The 25,644-nt window shown below is 39.8% G+C and overlaps 1 protein-coding gene across 1 annotated transcript in view; it reads left to right on the forward strand.

The window, feature by feature from the left end:
• The first annotated feature begins 314 nt into the window (after positions 1–314).
• The window catches only part of COL6A5 (collagen type VI alpha 5 chain), a 124,415-nt gene continuing 99,085 nt past the window's right edge, over positions 315–25,644 (forward strand). Inside the window, exons 1-6 of the mRNA XM_024244913.3 lie at positions 315–381; positions 8,885–9,484; positions 12,160–12,792; positions 17,564–18,124; positions 21,350–21,904; positions 23,949–24,524. Of these exons, the coding sequence (XP_024100681.3) occupies positions 315–381; positions 8,885–9,484; positions 12,160–12,792; positions 17,564–18,124; positions 21,350–21,904; positions 23,949–24,524 (2,992 nt within the window). The remainder of the gene's footprint in view (positions 382–8,884; positions 9,485–12,159; positions 12,793–17,563; positions 18,125–21,349; positions 21,905–23,948; positions 24,525–25,644) is intronic.

Genomic DNA, 25,644 nt, shown 5'->3' on the forward strand with positions numbered 1-25,644 from the left:
CATAAGTGTAGTAATTGTACCTCCCTATAAGATTGTTTTGAGGATTAAATTAGATGACACTTGTGAAGCACTGAGAAAGGTGTTTGAGACTTGGCCAGGGCTCAGCAAACATTAGCATTAATATTTTCAACAAATACTCCAAATGCTTGATGAATTTTATAAACACGCTTGGCACTGCTTGACAAATACTTGTTTACAGTGTACCATGCCCTAATACAACTATCCTGACAGTTACTTAATGGTATAAAATAAAATTTTTCATGTTGTAAATAATTTTTTTTTGCAGAACAAAAATAAAAATCTTCACTAACAAAATGAAGATCCTGCTAATTATATTTGTCCTAATCATTTGGACTGAAACATTGGCAGACCAGAGCCCAGGTATCAGTATATTTTATGTTTATTATTATTTAGGAAATATTTTTACATCTCAGTAAACTTTAATAAACAGCGAGAAATAATTTACTAAAAATAAAAGTATGCAGCATTTAGTAATTGTTATACAATATCAAACAAACTTAACTTGTGAAAGACAGCACAAAGCCATGAGCAAAAGTCATGAGTTATGTTGCACCTGGCTAGAAAAACTTTAATTATCCATTGATTTGCTTCAATCTCAATATTACATGTCTCCATGGATTGAGTCAGTCCATTTGTTTATAGATCCATTTGAATCTTGATCTCATAAATGAAAGAGAAGGAACCCCACACAGAAAACAAATTCTAAGTATTTTCGTGACTAAACTATTGCCTTCCTTTCCTTTTACAAGCATGAAATATATATTTACACACAAACACACACACAGAGTCATATGTCACTTAACAATGGGTGTACTTTCTAAGAAATGTATCATTAGGTGATTTTGTCATTGTGTAAACATCATAGAGTATACTTATACCTAGATGGTGTAGCCTACTACACACCTAGGGTATATGGTACAGCCTATTGCTCCTAGGCTACAAACCTGTACTGCATGTTACTGTGCTGAATATTGTAGACAAGTATAATACAATGGTAAGGATTTATATATCTAAACACATCTAAACACAGAAAAGGCAATACCTTGCACTACCACATTATGGCAGCTATGATGTCATTAGGTGATAAGAATTTTTCAGCTCTATTATAATCGTGTTTTTTTGAGACTGAGTCTCACTCTGTCACTCAAGCCAGAGTTGAGTGGTGCAATCTCGGCTCACTGCAACCTCTGCTCCCTCAGCTCAAGCAATCCTTCTGCCTCAGCCTCCCAAATAGCTGGGACTACAGGTACATGCCCCCACACCTGGCTAATTTTTATATTTTTTGTAGAGACAGGGTTTCGTCATCTTGCACAGGCTGGTCTCAATCTCCTGGGCTCAAGTGATCCTACCACCTTGACCTTCCAAAGTGCTGGGATTACAGTGTGAGCCACCATGCCCAGCCAGCTTAATTTTAACCTTATGAGGCCAATATCATATATGCAGGCTGTTGTTGACTGAAATGTCATTATGTCGTTGTGAAGCACACGACTGTGTGAGTGTGTGAGTGTGTGTGTGTGCACCTATCTGTATAGGAAAAGAGAGAGAGCGTGTATGAAAAGTAAGTTTTTCTCTCTTGTAATTACTAAAAACATCATTCAAAGAAGTATTTTTAACTGCATTGTCACTGTGTTACTCTAAGATTTCCTGATGAATTTCTGAGTTACCTTGAAAGAGCCAGTTGTTAGACATTTACTAGCACATTACTAATTTCAGGAGCAGCATGGCTGACCGTGACTGCTGAGGTAGATACTATTGGCACCTCCCTTTCCAGACTCTTCTTATTTGGCTGGTGCACCCACCTCCCAGCTACTGTGAATATTGCTGGCAACAGCTCATGGCTGTGCCCCATTTTCTCAGGGGAACTGTTCTCAGCTTTCCCACTTAACCAAGAGGTTCTGCCTACAACCCTCTGCTCCTTCTCTCCAACTTCTGGGAGTGGTCTGCAGCCAATGACTGACTAATAGGGTAGCACAAAAAACTGGCCCTCTTGCCTCAAAGAGGGACAGCTCTGCTGTAATTTAGGCCCCAGAGCCCCTTGCAGAGCAGGTCAAAGCTAGACCTTACCTGATGACTTGCCCTTCTCTGCTTGTTCCCTGTCCTATCCTGTTTCTCTTACATTGCGTGCCTTCAATCAAGCACTTTCACCTGAAATCCCCGTCTTAGACTCTGTTCTCTCACCTGAGACAATTGCTTACTCTATAATGTTTTCAAAAATTGCTGTTAGTTCTCAGACAACTTTGGCCCATTCTTACACTGCTATGAAGAAATACCCGAGACTAGGTAATTTACAAAGGAAAGAGGTTTAATTGACTCAGTTCCTCATGGCTGGGGAGGCCCCAGCAAAATTACAATCATGGCAGAAGTGGAAGCAAACATGTCCTTCTTCACATGGTAGCAGGAGAGAGAAGTACCAAGCAAAAGGGGAAAAGCCCCTTATAAAACCATCAAATCTCATGAGAACTCATGAGACTCTCACTATCACAAGAACAGCATGGGGGTAAGCACCTCCATGATTCAATTACCTCCTATTGGGTCCCTCCCATGACACATGGGGATTATGGGAGCTATAATTCAAGATGAGATTTGGGTAGGGACACAGCCAAACCAGTCCAGTCAGGGACTTTCTCAGTTGGTACAATATCAGTTTGGGGTTCCAGAACTAAAAAAGAAAAGAAGTTTATTGTCTCTTGTATATCTGTTGGCTAACTTTACTAAAGCCCTTTTGTTTGACATTTTAGCAAAGGCAATTATATTTTCTTCTGTTTGACCTCCAGAAGACACTTTTCTTGGGATTCTGATATACACTTAACACTAGCACATAGTATTTTTTTTTTCCTCTTTACAATAAAGTTCATTTATTCAACAATTATTATTATTATTTTTTTTGCTATCCCTCCCCCCTCCCCCCACCCCACAACAGTCCCTGAAGTGTGATGTTCCCCTTCCTGTGTCCATGTGTTCTCATTGTTCAATTCCCACCTATGAGTGAGAATATGCGGTGTTTGGTTTTTTGTTCTTGCGATAGTTTACTGAGAATGATGATTTCCAATTTCATCCATGTCCCTACAAAGGACGTGAACTCATCATTTTTTATGGCTGCATAGTATTCCATGGTGTATATGTGCCACATTTTCTTAATCCAGTCTATCATTGTTGGACATTTGGGTTGGTTCCAAGTCTTTGCTATTGTGAATAATGCCGCAATAAACATACGTGTGCATGTGTCTTTATAGCAGCATGATTTATAGTCCTTTGGGTATATACCCAGTAATGGGATGGCTGGGTCAAATGGTATTTCTAGTTCTAGATCCCTGAGGAATCGCCACACTGACTTCCACAAGGGTTGAAATAGTTTACAGTCCCACCAACTGTGTAAAAGTGTTCCTATTTCTCCACATCCTCTCCAGCACCTGTTGTTTCCTGACTTTTTAATGATTGCCATTCTAACTGGTGTGAGATGGTATCTCATTGTGGTTTTGATTTGCATTTCTCTGATGGCCAGTGATGGTGAGCATTTTTCCATGTGTTTTTTGGCTGCATAAATGTCTTCTTTTGAGAAGTGTCTGTTCATGTCCTTCGCCCACTTTTTGATGGGGTTGTTTGTTTTTTTCTTGTAAATTTGTTGGAGTTCATTGTAGATTCTGGATATTAGCCCTTTGTCAGATGAGTAGGTTGTGAAAATTTTCTCCCATTTTGTAGGTTGCCTGTTCACTCTGATGGTAGTTTCCTTTGCTGTGCAGAAGCTCTTGAGTTTAATTAGATCCCATTTGTCAATTTTGGCTTTTGTTGCCATTGCTTTTGGTGTTTTAGACATGAAGTCCTTGCCCATGCCTATGTCCTGAATGGTATTGCCTAGGTTTTCTTCTAGGGTTTTTATGGTTTTAGGTCTAATGTTTAAGTCTTTAATCCATCTTGAATTGATTTTTGTATAAGGTGTAAGGAAGGGATCCAGTTTCAGCTTTCTCCATATGGCTAGCCAGTTTTCCCAGCACCATTTATTAAATAGGGAATCCTTTCCCCATTGCTTGTTTTTGTCAGGTTTGTCAAAGATCAGATAGTTGTAGATATGTGGCATTATTTCTGAGGGCTCTGTTCTGTTCCATTGATCTATATCTCTGTTTTGGTACCAGTACCGTGCTGTTTTTGTTACTGTAGCCTTGTAGTATAGTTTGAAGTCAGGTAGCATGATGCCTCCAGCTTTGTTCTTTTGGCTTAGGATTGACTTGGCGATGCGGGCTCTTTTTTGGTTCCATATGAACTTTAAAGTAGTTTTTTCCAATTCTGTGAAGAAAGTCATTGGTAACTTGATGGGGATGGCATTGAATCTGTAAATTACCTTGGGAAGGATGGCCATTTTCATGATATTGATTCTTCCTACCCATGAGCATGGAATGTTCTTCCATTTGTTTGTATCCTCTTTTATTTCCTTGAGCAGTGGTTTGTAGTTCTCCTTGAAGAGGTCCTTCACATCCCTTGTAAGTTGGATTCCTAGGTATTTTATTCTCTTTGAAGCAATTGTGAATGGGAGTTCACTCATGATTTGGCTCTCTGTTTGTCTGTTATTGTTGTATAAGAATGCTTGTGATTTTTGTACATTGATTTTGTATCCTGAGACTTTGCTGAAGTTGCTTATCAGCTTAAGGAGATTTTGGGCTGAGACAATGGGGTTTTCTAGATATACTATCATGTCATCTGCAAACAGGGACAGTTTGACTTCCTCTTTTCCTAATTGAATACCCTTGATTTCCTTCTCTTGCCTGATTGCCCTGGCCAGAACTTCCAACACTATGTTGAATAGAAGTGGTGAGAGAGGGCATCCCTGTCTTGTGCCAGTTTTCAAAGGGAATGCTTCCAGTTTTTGCCCATTCAGTATGATATTGGCTGTGGGTTTGTCATAAATAGCTCTTATTATTTTGAGATATGACCCATCAATACCTAATTTATTGAGAGTTTTTAGCATGAAGGGTTGTTGAATTTTGTCAAAGGCCTTTTCTGCATCTATTGAGATAATCATGTGGTTTTTGACTTTGGTTCTGTTTATATGCTGGATTACATTTATTGATTTGCGTATATTGAACCAGCCTTGCATCCCAGGGATGAAGCCCACTTGATCATGGTGGATAAGCTTTTTGATGTGCTGCTGGATTCGGTTTGCCAGTATTTTATTGAGGATTTTTGCATCAATGTTCATCAAGGATATTGGTCTAAAATTCTCTTTTTTTGTTGTGTCTCTGCCAGGCTTTGGTATCAGGATGATGCTGGCCTCATAAAATGAGTTAGGGAGGATTCCCTCTTTTTCTATTGATTGGAATAGTTTCAGAAGGAAAGGTACCAGCTCCTCCTTGTACCTCTGGTAGAATTCGGCTGTGAACCCATCTGGTCCTGGACTTTTTTTGGTTGGTAAGCTATTAATTATTGCCACAATTTCAGCTCCTGTTATTGGTCTATTCAGAGATTCAACTTCTTCCTGGTTTAGTCTTGGGAGGGTGTATGTGTTGAGGAATTTATCCATTTCTTCTAGATTTTCTAGTTTATTTGCGTAGAGGTGTTTGTAATATTCTCTGATGGTAGTTTGTATTTCTGTGGGATTGGTGGTGATATCCCCTTTATCATTTTTTATTGCATCTATTTGATTCTTCTCTCTTTTTTTCTTTATTAGTCTTGCTAGCGGTCTATCAATTTTGTTGATCCTTTCAAAAAACCAGCTCCAGGATTCATTGATTTTTTGAAGGGTTTTTTGTGTCTCTATTTCCTTCAGTTCTGCTCTGATTTTAGTTCTTTCTTGCCTTCTGCTAGCTTTTGAATGTGTTTGCTCTTGCTTTTCTAGTTCTTTTAATTGTGATGTTAGGGTGTCAATTTTGGATCTTTCCTGCTTTCTCTTGTGGGCATTTAGTGCCATAAATTTCCCTCTACACACTGCTTTGAATGCATCCCAGAGATTCCGGTATGTTGTGTCTTGGTTCTCGTTGGTTTCAAAGAACATCTTTATTTCTGCCTTCTTTTCGTTATGTACCCAGTAGTCATTCAGGAGCAGGTTGCTCAGTTTCCACGTAGTTGAGCGGTTTTGAGTGAGATTCTTAATCCTGAGTTCTAGCTTGATTGCACTGTGATCTGAGATATAGTTTGTTACAATTTCTGTTCTTTTACATTTATTGAGGAGAGCTTCACTTCCAAGTATATGGTCAATTTTGGAATAGGTGTGGTATGGTGCTGAAAAAAATGTATATTCTGTTGATTTGGGGTGGAGAGTTCTGTAGATGTCTATTAGGTCTGCTTGGTGCAGAGCTGGGTTCAATTCCTGCGTATCCTTGTTGATTTTCTGTTTCGTTGATCTGTCTAATGTTGACAGTGGGGTGTTAAAGTCTCCCATTATTAATGTGTGGGAGTCTAAGTCTCTTTGTAGGTCACTCAGGACTTGCTTTATGAATCTGGGTGCTCCTATATTTGGTGCATATATATTTAGGATAGTTAGCTCTTCTTGTTGAATTAATCCCTTTACCATTATGTAATGGCCTTCTTTGTCTCTTTTGATCTTTGTTGGTTTAAAGTCTGTTTTATCAGAGACTAGGATTGCAATCCCTGCCTTTTTTTGTTTTCCATTTGCTTGGTAGATCTTCCTCCATCCTTTTATTCTGAGCCTATGTGTGTCTCTGCACGTGAGATGGGTTTCCTGAATACAGCACACTGATGCGTCTTGAGTCTTTATCCAATTTGCCAGTCTGTGTCTTTTAATTGGAGCATTTAGTCCATTTACATTTAAAGTTAATATTGTTATGTGTGAATCTGATCCTGTCATTATGATGTTAGCTGGTTATTTTGCTCGTTAGTTGATGCAGTCTCTTCCTAGTCTTGATGGTCTTTACATTTCGGTATGATTTTGCAGTGGCTGGTACCGGTTGTGCCTTTTCATGTTTAGCGCTTCCTTCAGGAGCTCTTTTAGGGCAGGCCTGGTGGTGACAAAATCTCTGAGCATTTGCTTGTCTGTAAAGTATTTTATTTCTCCTTCACTTATGAAGCTTAGTTTGGCAGGATATGAAATTCTGGGTTGAAAATTTTTTTCTTTAAGAATGTTGAATATTGGCCCCCACTCTCTTCTGGCTTGTAGGGTTTCTGCCGAGAGATCCGCTGTTAGTCTGATGGGCTTCCCTTTGATGGTAACCCGACCTGTCTCTCTGGCTGCCCTTAACATTTTTTCCTTCATTTTAACTTTGGTGAATCTGACAATTATGTGTCTTGGAGTTGCTCCTCTCCAGGAGTATCTTTGTGGCATTCTCTGTATTTCCTGAATCTGAATGTTGGCCTGCCTTGCTAGATTGGGGAAGTTCTCCTGGATAATATCCTGCAGAGTGTTTTCCAACTTGTTTCCATTCTCCCTGTCACTTTCAGGTACACCAATCAGACGTAGATTTGGTCTTTTCACATAGTCCCACATTTCTTGGAGGCTTTGCTCATTTCTTTTTATTCTTTTTTCTCTAAACTTCCCTTCTTGCTTCATTTCATTCATTTCATCTTCCAGGGATGATACCCTTTCTTCCATTTGATCGCATTGGCTCCTGAGGCTTCTGCATTCTTCACGTAGTTCTCGAGCCTTGGTTTTCAGCTCCATCAGCTCCTTTAAGCCCTTCTCTGTATTGGTTATTCTAGTTATACATTCTTCTAAATTTTTTTCAAAGTTTTCAACTTCTTTGCCTTTGGTTTGAATATCCTCCCGTAGCTCGGAGTAATTTGATCGTCTGAAGCCTTCTTCTCTCAGCTCGTCAAAGTCATTCTCCGTCCAGCTTTGTTCCGTTGCTGGTGAGGAACTGCGTTCCTTTGGAGGAGGAGAGGTACTCTGCTTTTTAGAGTTTCCAGTTTTTCTGCTCTGTTTTTTCCCCATCTTTGTGGTTTTATCTACTTTTGGTCTTTGATGATGGTGATGTACAGATGGGTTTTTGGTGTGGATGTCCTTTCTGTTAGTTTTCCTTCTAACAGACAGGACCCTCAGCTGCATGTCTGTTGGAGTACCTGGTCGGCCGTGTGAGGTGTCAGTCTGCCCCTGCTGGGGGGTGCCTCCCAGTTAGGCTGCTCGGGGGTCAGGGGTCAGGGACCCACCTGAGGAGGCAGTCAGCCCGTTCTCAGATCTCCAGTTGCGTGCTGGGAGAACCACTGCTCTCCTCAAAGCTGTCACACAGGGACATTTAAGTCTGCAGAGGTTACTGCTGTCTTTTTGTTTGTCTGTGCCCTGCCCCCAGAGGTGGAGCCTACAGAGGCAGGCAGGCCTCCTTGAGCTGTGGTGGGCTCCACCCAGTTCAAGCTTCCAGGCTGCTTTGTTTACCTAAGCGAGCCTGGGCAATGGCGGGCGCCCCTCCCCCAGCCTCGCTGCTGACTTGCTGTTTGATCTCAGACTGCTGTGCTAGCAATCAGCGAGACTCCGTGGGCATAGGACCCTCTGAGCCAGGTGCGGGCTATACTCTCCTGGGGCACCGTTTCCTAAGCCCGTCGGAAGAGCACAGTATTCGGGTGGGAGTGGCCTGATTTTCCAGGTGCCGTCTGTCACCCCTGGAAAGGGAACTCCCTGACCCCTTGCGCTTCCCGAGTGAGGCAATGCCTCGCCCCTGCTTCGGCTGGCGCACGGTGCACTCACCCACTGACCTGCGCCCACTGTCTGGCACTCCCTAGTGAGATGAACGCGGTACCTCAGATGGAAATGCAGAAAGCGCCCGTCTTCTGCGTCGCTCGCGCTGGGAGCTGTAGACCGGAGCTGTTCCTATTCGGCCATCTTGGCTCCTCCCCCCAGCACATAGTATTAAATAAGTATTGTGGTTTAAAATATAAAGCCTGAATGATAACCTTGTTTTTGCTTGTTGTTATTTTATTTTGATAGGGCCAGGCCCTGTGTATGCAGATGTCGTGTTTCTGGTGGACAGCTCTGATCATCTGGGACCTAAGTCGTTCCCATTCGTGAAAACATTCATCAACAAAATGATCAACAGTCTCCCCGTAGAGGCCAACAAATACCGTGTAGCCCTGGCCCAGTACAGCGACGAGTTTCACAGTGAATTCCATCTGAGCACCTTCAAAGGCAGAAGCCCCATGCTGAACCACCTCAAGAAGAACTTTCAGTTCATTGGCGGGTCCCTGCAGATAGGAAAGGCTCTTCAGGAGGCTCACAGGACCTATTTCTCTGCACCCATAAATGGGAGAGACAGGAAACAGTTTCCCCCAATTTTGGTGGTCCTGGCTTCGGCTGAGTCTGAGGATGAAGTGGAAGAGGCTTCGAAAGCCCTGCAGAAAGATGGGGTGAAAATTATCTCCGTGGGGGTGCAGGAAGCTTCTGAGGAAAATCTGAAGGCCATGGCCACGTCCCATTTCCATTTCAACCTTCGGACAATTAGAGACCTCAGCACATTTTCCCAAAACATGACACAGATCATCAAAGATGTAACCAAGTATAAGGAGGGAGCCGTCGATGCTGATATGCAAGGTAAGGAAACCCTTGGTTGAAGAGGTGCCTGATCCCCAGGTGGGTCTACATCTGTCCACTCTCACCTCTTGCAACTCATGTTACGTTTTCATGATTAGCCATGTTGAAGTATTGGAAACTTCTACACATTATACCTACTCGCTTCTGCCTTTGCTTGTGCCATTTTTTCTGACAAGAGCTCTATCTTATTGCACTCCTTTGCTTTCTTATAGCTTGAATAACTCCTGTCATCATTTAAATCTCATCCCTACATTCTTTTCCTCTTGGAATCTTTCCTTTCTAATTTCTTTTTGGGTTTCGGTTCCTTGCACACAGCTTATGACAGCAGCACTTCCCATAACCATCCATTTCTGTGTTTGTCCAACTTCCCTTCCCCACCACCATGAAGCAAGAAACAGGTAGCACATGAGGGCAGGATTGACAACTTATCTTTCTGTCCTTTGTGCCAAGCACAGTGCCTGACAATGAGCCTTACTTCATGTCTTAGGAAGACAATGTAATTAATGAATGCTAACTCATTCATTAATTAATGAATTAATAGAACTTAATTCATTAAGTTCTATTTCTTAATGAATTAATACATGAGGATCTTACAGATAAAGAAATAGGATCACTGTCTATTCTCTTTCCTTCACCATCTTGTTACAGTATGAGGCTCACAATAAATATTCAATAAATGCTTGTGAACTGATATATAGTGATACTCAGTGAGAAGAATGATAACCTTAGAATGAGACACTATTAGTACATGTTCATATTTTGTGTTCGACCAGGAAGAAGAGGGGATGCCCTCAGTGGTGCAGTAATGCAATGCAGTGGACTGCATTCTGTTGTGTTGAGCCCTGCATCTGCTGTGTTGTCCCATCCTGGACTTTTAGAGGTTAGGAGCAAAGACTTCGGAGTCAGGAAGGTCTGAGTTCAAACCCTGGCTTGGTCACTTAGGACATTGAGTCCCTTACTTAATCCTGAGCATTAGTTTCCTTACCTGTAAAGTGAGGATAATAATGTCTACCATATAATATGAGTGAGGTGACTTGTATGGCATTTGGCACACTATTTACTATTATTAATAGTAACAACTATTTGCAAATAAATACTAACCTGAGAAGGTCATTCTTGGAGTTTGTTTTAGCTAACTGTGGGGTTTCAGAGTAGGTTGGTAGATTTATGAGAATTATTTTTAATTCCATAAATATTTTTGAGCTCTCACCAGGCACCAGGTACTGGAGGGATAGTGATAAGTAAGACATGGTTTCTGCCTTTTAAGAACTCACAGATGGGTAGTTCTTGGCAAGGTTGAGCTTATCTCTTGGCTATGCTTTCCACAGCTGCAGTTCATCCAGCTGTGCTTGGAGTCTATGTTTTATGTGAATATGGTGTACTTTCCCTTAGATTCCAAATTTGTATAACCAAGTGCTTCCCTGGCATCTCCTCTTCAATACTCAGTAGTTTCTCAAACTTACCATGTCTGAAACAGAACACAAATCCCCCCTGTAACTTGTTTTTCCCACTATCTTCCCTATCTTGAAAAAAGACACCACCACCATTCACTCAGTTGTTCAGGCCAAAATCCCGGGAGTTTTCACCACTTCCTCTTTTGTTGTCAATACTCACATGCAATTTATCCAGCTTTCTGTTCTACCTCTAAGTCATGTATCAAAACTATCCTTGTCATTCTATCTTAGCAGCTGTAATACTTGTCCAAGAATCATTATTTCTTTCCTGGACTAGGGCCGTTGTTTCTTAATTATTATCCCTGAATTCATTATTTCCTCTCAGCAACTGGAGTGATATTTAAAATATTTAAATAAGATCATGTGACTCCCAGAAGAACTGGGCCCTCCTTCCCTCTGGCCTCATCCGTCAATGTTTCCCCTCACTCATGGGCTCCAACTACTCTGGACTTCTTGCTTGTTCCCACCTCTTGCTGTTCTATCTGCCAGAATTCCTCTTCCTTCAGAACTCCACATGGCTGAATTCCTCTCTTCAGTCATTTATCAACCCACATGTGATCCTCTTAGAGAGGCCTTCCCTGGTTTCTTCATGTCTTAGGTAAGTTAACCCTCCCTTAACCACAGTGTAGTCACTCAGTCAAGTCACCTGTTTTATTTCCTTGCTAGCACTTATTACTGTGTGAAATAATACAATCTAGTTATCTGCCTTCCCCAGAGAATGTGAACCCCTGTAGTAAGAGATATTTCTGCTAACTCATCCCTGCATTCCAGTTCTTGAGAATGGTGGTGGCAGTGGTAAAGGTAGCGGTGATGGTGGACATGGTGGTTCCTTCACTTCACTAGTAGTGAAGGTAGTGGTGACAATGGTGGTGGTGGTGGTGGAGGTGGAAATGATGGCAGTGGTGATGGTGATCATACCAGTGGTGATGGTGGTCATGGAGATGATAGTGGTGGTGGTCGTAGGATGTGGTAGGGAAATTGGTCAGAAGCATTCTTCAGACAGAGGGAACAGCATATGGAAAGCTTTTGAAGTCAACGACCTTGTAAGTCTTGTTTAGAATTTTGATCTTTTGTTCACTAAAAGAAAACGACGCTGTTTACATCCATCATGACTACCGCTATCCTAACTAATGTGCTTGACAATGTAAAAAGTACCTAAGTACCTTTCTCTCTCCGGGCCAGTGGTTTATACTAATCCTCACACATTTTCTCTCTGCATAGTTCCCTTCCCCATATCCTGTCAGAAAGATTCACTTGCTGACCTCGTGTTCCTGGTGGATGAGTCACTTGGGACCAGAGGAAATTTAAGGCATCTTCAGACCTTCCTTGAGAACATTACCAGCTCCACGGATGTGAAGGAAAATTGCATGCGACTTGGACTGATGAGTTACAGCAATAGTGCCAAGACTATTTCATTTCTTAAATCAAGCACAACCCAATCTGAATTTCAGCAGCAAATCAAGAATCTTTCCATCCAAGTTGGGAAATCCAATACAGGGGCTGCCATTGATCAGATGAGAAGAGACGGCTTCTCAGAATCATATGGCAGCAGAAGAGCACAAGGAGTGCCTCAGATTGCAGTCCTGGTCACCCACAGACCATCAGATGATGAGGTGCATGATGCTGCGCTGAACCTTCGACTGGAGGGTGTAACCGTGTTTGCCTTGAGCATCCAAGGGGCTAACAATACCCAGTTAGAAGAAATAGTGTCTTACCCTCCAGAACAGACAATTTCCACGCTGAAGTCCTATGCAGACTTAGAAACTTACAGTACAAAGTTCCTGAAAAAGCTCCAGAATGAAATATGGTCCCAAATTTCTACTTATGCTGAACAAAGGAATCTTGATAAAACTGGTATGTTTTTTAAAATACTTTTCTAATTATAAAAGTAATATAAGTGGTTACCTAGGACTAGGGTGGGAGTGAGGATCAACTGTAATTGGATAAAGGAACTTTCAGGAATTGTAGGAATGTTTTAAAGCTGGATTTTGGTGACGCCCGTACAACTTCAAACATTCGCCAAAAATCGTTGAACAATACACTTACAAGAGGTCAATTTTATAACATGTAAATCACACCTCAATAAAACGTAAAATATATGTTAATTATAAAATATTGTAATAGTATGGCTTGACAGACAGAAGAAAATAGAATCACCTGTAATTCTATCTTCAGATAAAGCCATTAATACTTTTTCTGTTGTCTTTAGTCTCTTCTGTCCCTCTCTCTTTCTCTCCCTCCCTTCTCCCACCCTTCACCCCTCTCTGCCTCTCTGTCTTCCTTTCATTCATGCACACACAGACAAATACAGAGTTTTTAAAAATGATATCACATTGTATATATCAGTGCTGTCCAACAGCCCTTTCTATGATGCTGGAAATATTCTTTATCTGCACTGTCCACTAGGTCAGCCACCAGCCACATGTGGCTACTGAGCACTTGAAATGTGGCTAGTGTGATGGAGGAACTGAATTTTAAATGTCATGTAGTTTTAATTCATTTTAATAGCCAGGTGTGTCTAGTGGCTGTCATATTGAACAGTATAGGCATAGACAATTGGGTAACTTTTATTAGTTACAACTATATTTGGGTGTGACCAACAGAAGAAACCAAAATTACAGTAATTGAAAGAGGATAAGATTATTTTTTTCTGTTTCACAAATAAGTCCAGAGGTATGTAGACTGAGCTAGTCTGATACACCACAGTGTCAGAGACCCTGTCCTTTTCCACATTATTTTTTGCTGTTCGTGGTCTTAATTCCTAGGATCGTTGTCCAAAATAATGGCTCCAGGCATCACCCTCACATCCAGAAATCAAGAAAGACAAAAGGGAAGAAAAAGGGCCAGGCCTCTTCACCTTTTCTTCAAGGATGCTCCCAAAAGTTATATGTGCCATTTCTGCTTACATCCCACTGGCCAGCACTTGGTCACATGCCACACCTAAGTTATAAAAATGGGAACTGGGAGATGTGACCTTCATTTGGGGAAGCCAAGCACCCAGGTTAAAACTGGTGGTTCAATTGGTGTAGAAGAAGGAGAAAATGGATATTGGAGATAGCTAGTAATATCTGCCTTATCCACTTTTCCATCAACTTGATATTATGATCTTTTGTCTGTTTCCTTAAATACTCTTTTGAAACATTCCTTTAGGTTGAGAAAAATATTCCATATAATGGATATACCATATTTTTTAAAACATATCTTAAATTGTTGGATATATAGGCCAATGTTTTGGTTTTATAAAAGTCTTGCAGGGACATCCTTTTACCTGTATTTTTATGCACAATCATGGTTATTTTCTGACATTTTGATCCTATTTTTTTCTTCTATCATTCCAGTGAAGGATCTCCTAGTTAAGATTCTTTGTGAATCTGCTATAGTTTTACTGAGCTCTTTTCAAAGGTACATGCCAAGAGATACTTAATATGACTTTGAGCTCATCTAATTCTGAGATATCTGCTGTCCTCACACATTTTCTCTGTAGAGAAAATGCTTCCAGGCAATTGAAACTGGAATTTGGCAGCACACAACATGGAAAGGAATTTTAATGTTCCAATGATATTAAAGGCTAATTTTAAACTCAGACCAGCTTCAATCTAATACTGTTATTAGGCCATAGGAGGGATATGTGGCATAGTCTCTTTCAGGAGTTTGCAATGATGCCACAAAAAATTATTATTGTCATTATAGGAATTATAAATGGGAAGATATGGGACCAAAGCTAGGGCATAAGGCCTCACTATGTAACTCCTTAGTAATCCAGTTGTTTTAAAATGTCGGTACCTGACTTAAGCTGGGCTCCTCAGAAGCAGATGCCTGGCAAAAATTCACATGAAATTGATATATTAGGAAGTGTAACCAGAAAAAAAAAAAAAACAACGGAGATTGGTAGGAAAATGAGGAAATGGGAACAGGAAGGAAAGGACAATAAGAAAAGTCCTATGGATAGTAATATTGGCTTAATTCCATGGTGTCATTCTAGAGATAGTGTATATCAAGCATCAGAGTTGTCCCAGGCAAGGAAAACAAACAACAACAACAACAACAACAACAAAAAACCACACAAAAAAACGTAAGTAGAGAATTTACATTTAAGAACATGCAAGGAATGTAAATTTCTGGACACTCCTGGTTCAAGTGCCAGGCAAAGAAGTTTCCAGAAACTCAAGGGCAGCTCACCTACAGATACAGCATTTGCTATTGGAAGTGAAAGCAAAGCACTAGCAACCAGTTTGCATAAACATGGTAAGAGATTTGAGAAAATACAGGCGAAAACACCAATAGTGTCTGTTGTAAACTTAATTAGAGTCTTTTGAGGAGCTTGTTAATAATTCAGTTGCCCAAGCATCACTCTAAAACTACTGAATTGGTCTCTGAGGGTAGGGCCTGGGCCCATGCATTTTAGTGAGCTCCCTAATGAATTCAGGCTAGCAACATTTAAGACCTACTACCTTAGTGAAGTTTCTGTGATCTAGAGTGTGGTGGCCAGCTTTGCAATTTCAGAATGATCAACACTCAGAGAAACAATCTATATCTGGCTTAGTCCCTGCTATATCTACTACATCTGGCACATACTAAGTGTTCAGTTTTTATTCCATAAAACTTCATTAAATCAAGGCAAAATTCACATTAACCAAACTCAAGCCACCGATGTATAGAAAAAGAATGACAATTATCTATGTAAAAATGAGAGCTATCAATGCCCAGGGGCTTGGACATCCACATCTTCCAAGTGATACATTCTCTCCTTATAGACATGCCAAATTAGAAGCTAAACTGTAATCAAAACTCAGCTTGGGGTTGTGGAATCAGAACAAGAGAGTTACTGTAGTTTTATAATTGAAATGTTTAGTAGCATCCAATTGGGCAGATGTTTCTACTTTAAAATCAAATACATACATCTATATTTATATATGTATCTGTATATATGAATGCACAGGTGAGGCCTTGAGCCAAGGGACACATTCTTTGGCACTGTTTAATTGAAATTTTGTAGTGATAGAAATATTCTGTATCTATGCTAATAGGGTAGCTGCTAGTTATATGGAGCTGTTAAGCACTGGAAATGTAGCTAGTGTACTCAAGGAGATGACTTTTAATTTTATTTAATGTTGGATAGTTTAGATTTACATTTTAATAGCAACATGTGACTAGTGGCTAGTGTATTGGATAGCACAGCCCTAGGCAGGGATGAATGGGCATTGCTACAGTCACCTACTCACCTTTTTCTCTCCCTCATTGCTGATCACCACTACCTTTCTTTTGCTGAACATTTAATTCTTCTTTATTAGATATATAAATTAATGCATTCTGGTTACTTTCAAGTTTTGTTGGCCTGGGATCAACCCTGTCTTTTGCAGATAACCGCTTATCTTTGCCCTAATGCTTTATGTATTGATTTTATAGTTCATTTCTCAGGGTCAGACTTCTTTTCAGTACATCTAATTTCCTAAAGAGCAACTGCCGTGGGCTGAAGTAGTGTCAGTAGCTATAAATTACCTAAGAGCTGTCAAGAAAACCAGATAATGACACACACAACCCAAAATTTTGAAAATATGTTCTTTCTCTTACCCAGTTTCTGTGAATGTCTACATAAAGTAGTAAATAGACTACTAAGAAAGCAAAAGTAGTTTTTCATAGATTCAGCTTAACAAAGGAAGGAACATTGAGAAGTCTTTTATTTAAAAAAAACAAATTGAACTCCTAGGATGTGCCAGGCCTACTGGGCAGAAGCAGAAAAATAAACAAAGTCTTTGTCCTCATGGATTACATTCTGTGGTAAGAAACAGGCCATGCTCATGAACAAATGAAGAAGGTAACTTCAGAAAGTAACATAAAGAAAATAAACACTGTAAGAAGATAGACAATGACAGGTGTGCTTTAGATAAGAGGAAGAGAAGACCTTTTTAAGAGATGACTTGATGACATCCATGATGAGAAGGAAGCAGCCATGTGGATATTTGGGGGAAAGAATATTTCAAGAAGAGAGGAGGGCACATGCAAAGACCCAGGGACGTGTTCTAAAAACAGAATGAAGCCCAGTGTGGTTGGAACACAGTGAGGGAGATGAAGAATTGCTGGAAATAGGGTCAGAGAGAAAAGCAAGAGACAAGATAAGGCCAAGTTTTAGTTTTTAAGTTCCAAATGCAATGATAGATCATTTAAAAGGAAGAATAATGTGATCTAAGTTTATATTTAAATATCTTGTTCTAGTTGCTCTGGGAAGAAGAGATTATTGGTAAAGTAAGAATAGAAGGTCGTCAATCCCATGCCTTTTTTCAAGAAATGATGGGACATAAACTGTTTAAGAAGGCAGGTGTCAATGCTAGAAAAACTATTTAACTTGGAGCCTGGAGTCTCTGGAATTTGATCTTTACTCTTTAATTTACTGGTTATATGACCTTAGACAAACCACTACATTTTGCCCTGTTTCAATTTTCTCACAAGGTGTTGTAAATTTCAAAGGAGAAAATGGGCATGACTGTGCTTAATGAAGTGTGCAGGCTCTGCAAAAACGAAGTCTTCATTCTTTAGAAATGCCTCAGCCTCATGTTCCTTCACAAACCCTCTTGCAAAGTTCTCTCTAGGTTCTCTAATTTACAGAGAATGCACTTTTTTTTTTCAGGCTGTGTGGATACAAAAGAGGCTGATATCCATTTCCTCATTGACGGCTCAAGCAGCATCCAGGAGAAACAGTTTGAGCAAATCAAGAGATTTATGTTGGAAGTGACAGAAATGTTTAGCATTGGCCCAGACAAAGTCCGAGTTGGAGTTGTGCAGTATTCAGATGACACAGAAGTGGAATTTTATATCACTGACTATTCTAATGACATTGACTTAAGAAAGGCTATTTTTAACATTAAGCAACTAACTGGTGGAACTTATACTGGGAAAGCTCTGGATTACATACTGCAAATAATAAAAAATGGAACGAAGGATAGAATGAGCAAGGTTCCCTGTTACCTCATTGTGTTGACTGATGGGATGTCCACAGACAGAGTCGTGGAACCTGCTAAGAGACTAAGGGCTGAGCAAATCACTGTTCATGCAGTTGGCATTGGGGCAGCTAATAAAATAGAACTGCAAGAAATTGCTGGGAAAGAAGAAAGAGTTAGCTTTGGGCAGAACTTTGATGCTTTGAAAAGCATAAAAAATGAAGTCGTTCGTGAAATCTGCACTGAAAAAGGTAAGCAACACAAAAAAGGCTTTATTCTCCACATTTCATCAATTGCTTTAGGCAGGTTAATGGCCAGGCTGAGACAAGGCCTGATGTGACCAGTTGTCCGGATAACATTTTGCTAGCTTCCTTTATTACCATGGAGGGATTCAGCCCCTCACTTTTAAACCAAATGCCAAGACTGGAGAATCTCTCTACAAACAGTTGCCCCGAGGCCATCTTGGAAGTCATAAGTGGGAAGGTTGCTAAGAATGTTGGGGCCCTGACAAAGCCCACTGCTGTGGAGTGAGAAAGATTCTATTCTGCATGTGAGGTGTGTGTGTGTGTATGTATGTGCATACACAAATAAGTATGGGGAAGTACAGTGTTTGTGTGTGCACAGGTGGGTACAGTGGAAGGAAAATGAACTTTGGCTCTAGATAGCTTAGGGTTTGACTCACATACTTCCACTTGAGCCTGGAACATTGTCATTTATAAAATGAGGATAATACCTACATCAGAGGATCCTTATAAGTTGAGCACCATAAATGCCAACCATTATTTTTATATTAAATGCATATCAAGTATATATGTAATAATTGTTCATTTTTATTTACAACAAAAACACATACTTGCATTTTTGTTCTAATTAGAGATGAAGTACCAAAAGTTAGGAGAAACAATTTGCAAATTTCTATATCTGGTTGTTTTTTTATTTCTATTATTAATAATGGCCACTTACACCACTTACTAGTTCAAGATGGTATGTGTTGATTGCCAGTATTAGCACATAAAAATATTGCCTGCTGAGAAGCACATTAGTTTACTGGTAAAGAGGAAAGGTGCTAGAGTCAGAGTCAAGGTTCACACCCTAGCTTTACCACTGATTAGCCATGACCTTGAATAAGTTACTGTCTACTTGCCTTGGTTTCCTTGTTTGTAGGCTTATTGTGAAGCTTAATGGTGATAACACATGTGGAGCAGTTAGAGGAGTGCCTGGAACATAGTAAGCGCTACATAAAAGTTAGCTGTTGCAGAAGGTGGTTAAGGTGTTCACCGATGAGGAAAGGAAGAGAATTCTCACTTATTTGAACTTACTGAAGTGAAAACGTGTTTGATTTTCTCTGAGCCACTAAAAAACAAAAACAAAAAATAAGTAAGCAAATAAATAGCATTAACAACAAAATCCTAAGTAAGTAACAATTTTGTTCATTTTTCTCCCTGTTATGGACAGTAACAGAGTTGGGTCTTTAGGGTGTCTTAGAAAGAGTGCAAGAATGTAAGATTCCCCAATGTTTCCTGGAGTTGATGCTAAGAAAAGTAAAAGGATTCCAGGAAGCATAAAGTAGGTTGTATCTCAGATCCTTTAAAGGGAGAAGGTCATGGACAAATCTAGGGAGGTACAGTACATCCCTTGCACTTCAGGTAGTTGCAGTTGAAGTAGTCAGCCTGAGCACTGGCATGCCTGGAGGAGGAGATATGTTGTGGACAAGGAAATGAGTCATAAAATGGCTAACAGAGGGGCAGGAAAACAAAGGAGCCAAAGCTTGCGGAACTAGAAAAACACTAAGGAGTCTCAGAGCAGATGCAGATGGAGTGAGGCACAGTGTATTAGTAGCATACAGGTTAAGCTACAATAGCAAAAAGACCCCAGACTACATAGTACAGAATATTATTTTTCTCTTACATAATAGTTTAGGGTGAATAGTCCAGGTCTAGTAGAGAGGCTGTTCCATCCTCAACACATAGCTTCCATCTTTAGGTCAAAACTGAATATCCAGTTCTTATCACCTTCCATCCATGGAGAGGGAGAAAGGACCAAGGGAGCCTACCACACTCAACTGTTTTAATGGTAAGACCCAGAAGTGGCCAGATCACTTTTGCTCATACATTTTGGTTAAAACTTAGACACAAGGCCACAGCTAGCTTCAAGGAAGGCTGGGAAATACAATCTTTAGATAGGCAATCATCTGCCTATCTAAAGTTTTATTAACATAGAAGAATGGAAAGATAGATATTCAGGGACATTAAGTAGTTTCTGTCACAAATAGATACCAGGAGGTAGATCCTGTGAATACTAAACTGTATGTAAAAGCCTATTTCTTTTATATGTGTTGCATGGAAGAGAATCTTTCACACTTCACTACAGTGGTCAAGGCCACTCTGTCAAGGCCACAAACATCTTCAGCAATTTCTCCTCTCATGACTTTCAAGATGGTTCCACGGCAGCTTGAATCTTAAAATGGTGGTGTAGTCCTCCTGGTGGATCAGAATGTGACCTTACACATTTATTAAGTAATAGTTAACGTCTTTTCATTTTTTAAATATATGGCTGATGTTGTGTTTATTTTCAAGAAGTATGGGATAGACTTCAGAGTGTTGAGGGAGAAACTGTAAGAGGATGGCAGAGATTACAGATAGACAAAAGGGATTAAGACTAAAAAGATACATGCTAAGGACAATATATTTGCATATTATATATATACACAACATATGTATCATGAATTAATAATGTTGTTTTTAATAGATTATAGAAATTGGTTTTATGTATGTACATATGTCTATATTATACATAGAACAGTGAATATACATACATATGTGTGTATATATGTGTGTATATATATACATATGTCTGTGTGTTCATTTCCAATCCGTAGGCTGTCTACAAATGTTATGTATGAAGGAACAGTCCATGTTGAATGAGTATGTGCTTACTGAAGCACTTAACTCTAGTAAAAACTTTTTCTCCAATTTCTAATATTGATTTATAGTGTTTATGAAATCACTTAGAATTATCCCAGAAAATAATGCCATTTAAAAATTATTTGAAATTGTGCTTCTCCAGAATATACATAAAACCCTGGAGTGTTAGTATTATGAGTGCAAGGAATTGATTGCTTTGGCTCTGGTTCCTTTTTTGTATCACTACTGCGTTCTTAACACATGGCCGGATGCTCTGCATTTTATACAACTCAAAATTATGATTGAATGAATGAATGAATGAAATATGAATAAATGAGTTATGCATGCATGCATGCATGAATAAATACACATTTTGGAAGCTGCATTTCTGATTCAGGGTTCTAGTCAACCAGCTTCTACTAAAGAAGCAAATACAGTTTTCAAACATAACAACAGTTGCTTGAGTCAATTTTCAATGTTTTCTCATTAATGTATTTGTTTCTGCCTTAATGTTACTTCATGAGAACCTTTCCAACCTGGTTATTTCTGGTCTTTTTTTTTTATAACATGCAGGATGTGAAGACATGAAGGCTGACATCATGTTTCTGGTGGACAGTTCTTGGAGTATAGGAAATGAAAATTTTAGGAAAATGAAAATCTTCATGAAAAACCTGTTAACTAAGATTCAAGTTGGTGCAGACAAAACTCAGATTGGTGTTGTTCAGTTCAGCGATAAAACTAAGGAAGAGTTCCAGCTTAGTAGATACTTTACACAGCAAGAAATTTCTGATGCAATAGATAGAATGTCTCTCATCAATGAAGGCACTTTAACTGGAAAGGCACTAAATTTTGTAAGTCAATACTTCACCCACTCCAAAGGGGCCCGTTTGGGGGCCAAAAAATTTCTCATCCTCATCACAGATGGAGTAGCACAGGATGATGTGAGAGATCCTGCTAGAATTCTTCGGGGCAAAGATGTGACCATCTTCTCTGTAGGAGTATACAATGCCAATAGATCTCAGCTAGAAGAGATCAGTGGGGATGGCAGCCTAGTTTTTCATGTTGAGAACTTCGATCATCTAAAGGCACTAGAAAGGAAACTTGTCTTTCGTGTGTGTGCTCTCCATGGTAAGTGCCCCTGTTATCTGTCAGGACTAAAGAATGTGAGCTGTTGACTTTGTAATGAAAAACAGTGAATGGCACTCTGGCCCTGGCCTCCACCTGGACTTCAGTGTTAAGTTTTGGTCTTCTTTATGTAATATTAAAATGCCTGTGATCTCCAGGGATGTTTCAGACTAACAATTTTGGCATCTAGTTTGGCACAAGTTAGTGTGGCATTGGTGACTTCAAATATATTTCAAAAAGATCCCAGAATTTTGCTTTAAACTTCCAAATCTTTAATACCCACATACTTGGATTTTCCAGAGCCAGTTTTTAATCCCAAATGATTTTCTAGAATTGTTTCTTGGCTATCTATAGCCATTGTTAAGCAGAAAATAACTAGAAATATAAATTCGTCTTTCTTTTAGTTAAATTATATCTAGTATCCTAAGCACCACCCACCAAGAAAACCCTGGGTATTTTAAAGATAGTTTATTTTCATCACTTCACATTATTATTCTTAACCTCTATCAACTGGATATTTTGTATTTGCCTGTTCATGTATCCATCCCTTTGAAAAATTGTAATTTGTCACTTTTCTGATTACTTGGGGTCATCATTTTATTCTTACAAATTGTAGTGCTTTTAAAATTGTATTGTGCAAACTTCAGTTTGAGCCTATCAATTTTAATGTCTTTTGAATGAGAGCTTTCTCTCAATCCACATATAGACTAAAACACCTATGTTTTTAAATCTATCATGTGCTATTTTCTGTGTTTTGGATACAACTAAGAGAACAAACCAAAGTAAGTTTGTTTTATGTTGTTCCTCTGGCAACATAGAGATTTTCATTGGACTTTATTCATCAAAATTATGCATGTGGAATTTTCAGAAACTTAACGTAATGTCTTATAAACGCTTAAGTGTAAGGTGATAGTTCTAAAGTTTCCTTGGTAACAGCTTAATTGGAATTTTATTCTTCCCCCAAAGGTGGCAGTGATTCCAAAACTCTTGGTAATGTTGAGAGGTATACCTAAAGGCTATAGCTTCAACTTTGAAACCTGCAAGGCTCTTCTTGGCATTTCTTCATTTTGATTAATGTAAATGTGGAGGCCCTGTCTACAGCATAACCTGAAATTCAGCTGATTCATGCATTAGATTGTCTCCTAAGCATCAGGTCATGACAAGTCACCAGTTCTCAGTGGGTCATTGACCAAGGTTTTTACAGATACAGCCTGGGGACATTCACAGTGTCAGAAAATTAAAAATTTGAGACTTTATTATTAGAAATAAGAGTTGACAATTAACTAGGCAGGTGGAAAGTGGAGGAAGCAAATCTTTGGAATACATGTGTATAAGTTATTGAGGGAAGGAAAAGAGTGGGGAAAAGAGTCCACACTTTGGAAAGCCAGCCAAAACAGTCACTTGTCTTATAATGTGGAGGAGGGTTTGGGGTCAGGGAAAAGGTGATAGGAGTTTTTGCTCTTCTCCTACTTGGGGCTACTCCTGAGTTCTAATTCAAAAGGTCAGGGGAAAAAGCATAAATAACTGCAGAGCGACATGATAAACAGGGATGGTTTGCATACCCGAGGGTCCAAAGATACCTGGAGCCAGAGGCAGCAGGGTAAAACCACCAACTTATACACTGAGCTCCCGAGCTTTTTAAAATAGCAGGCCAGTTTGGCAAACATCAGTATGTCTCGCCATTACATTGGCATTGAACTAGCTTCTCACATTGCCTTTCATTTGAAAGCCTGCTTAGCAAAAGACATTACATATCCTAATGAGATATAGCAAAATAGAGTGGTATAGCATAAGGACCACTGATCCTGGAGTGATATAGATAGGGTACAAATGTCCCTGGAGTCATGATGTAGGCAAGTTACACTTCTCTGAGCCTTGACTTTTTTTTTTTTCTGTAAAATGGCAGCAGCCACCTCTAAGAACTAAGTGAGATATAGTGTCTGACACATAGTAGGCTCATGGCAAATGCTAGTTCGCTTCCCTTCTCAGCACCCTGCGTAGAATGCACTGCAGAAAGTTTGTGACTCCTGTTTTCATCTTCTTTCAGATTGTAAAAGGATTACACTACTAGACGTTGTGTTTGTGCTGGATCATTCAGGTAGCATAAAAAAACAATATCAAGATCACATGATTAACCTAACTATCCATTTGGTGAAGAAAGCAGATGTTGGCAGGAACCGAGTTCAGTTTGGAGCCCTCAAATACTCTGACCAACCTAACATCCTTTTCTACCTTAATACATACTCCAACAGATCAGCAATAATTGAGAATCTGCGGATGCGCAGGGACACTGGAGGGAACACCTACACTGCCAAGGCTCTCAAGCATGCAAATGCCCTGTTTACAGAGAAACATGGCAGCCGCATCAAGCAAAATGTGAAGCAGGTGCTGATTGTCATCACTGATGGGAAATCCCATGACCATGATCAGCTCAATGACACAGCATCGGAACTAAGAGACAAAGGCATCACCATCTTTGCAGTGGGTGTAGGAAAGGCCAACCAAAAGGAACTTGAGGGTATGGCAGGGAATAAAAACAATACTATCTATGTAGATAATTTTGACAAACTGAAAGATGTTTTCACACTTGTTCAAGAACGTATGTGTACTGAAGCACCAGAGGGTAAGTTGTTACTTTTAAAGTTTCTATGGGGGTAGCAATAAAAGTTTAAACAAAAAGTAAATCATAAGTCTCAGGTCTCCGATTACCTGGATGTTATGGACTGAACATTTCTCTGCTCAGGCTATCAGTTTTCTCATCTCTAAAAGAAATGGGTTGATTGAACAAGATCCCAAAGTTTCCTTCTCACCACGCATGCACTGAAGAGATTATACAGGAAAGTTCCAGATGCATTCCCTGGCATTTTACTACTCTGTTGCCTTTTTCTGGCAGAAAGGAATTCTTCTTAGGGTCATATTCACCTTACCCCAAGTAATGGCTGCTCATGGTGCTCCATTTGGTTAGTGGTCTCAATGCAGCCACTGGACATCAGTTTCAGGTCAAACTCAAACGGAAAGTTTCATGGTTTAAATGGATAGACTTTTGCTTTCAAAGATCCAGGGCCCTCTAAATGAGATCATAGGCATTCTAGAGAGACATCAAAATTCAAGTGGCCTGATGTGCTTTTCTGGGCAAGCGCCACCAGTGCAGAGGGCAGGATATGAGAGTTGAACATGGGGTAATGGAAGCTGGCTGAGAGAAACAGGGAGGGAAGGGAACTGAGATGATTACCAGCTACCATTGGGGTTGGTAGGCTGGAGACACCACATCTGAGTGAGGACAGGGTGAGATTTGCCACTTGTGGTCTCAAAAGCAGTAGAGACTGATAAGTCACCTAGGAAGTGCTGCTGTGCCTACTTGGAAGGTCCGAATTCTTGTGGTTTGTCTATTGGCCCAGTCCTCCCAATCTGGCAAATGAAACAATTAACTCTCCAATTTCCTTTCTTCTTCACTTCCTTCCTCCCTCCTTCCTCTTGTTTCTTTCCTCCTTTATTCCTTCCTTTCTACCAATAGGAAGCTCACTTTTGTCACTAATATAAATCATGTTTCTAAGACTGACATTAACCCACTTCCATATCTGTAACTTGTCCAACTCCAAACAAAACCTTCCCTCAAATCCTGTGTCAGATCAGCATTTGCTTGGCTAAATAAAACTATGCCTGACCACCATAGCTTTACCTTACTTAAGTAAGCAACTAATTCATCTTCTTAGTTGCAGATATTGAATGATGTTATCATCTCT

Source organism: Pongo abelii, chromosome 2 (assembly GCF_028885655.2).
Source record: "Pongo abelii isolate AG06213 chromosome 2, NHGRI_mPonAbe1-v2.0_pri, whole genome shotgun sequence".
Lineage (NCBI taxonomy): Eukaryota > Metazoa > Chordata > Mammalia > Primates > Hominidae > Pongo > Pongo abelii.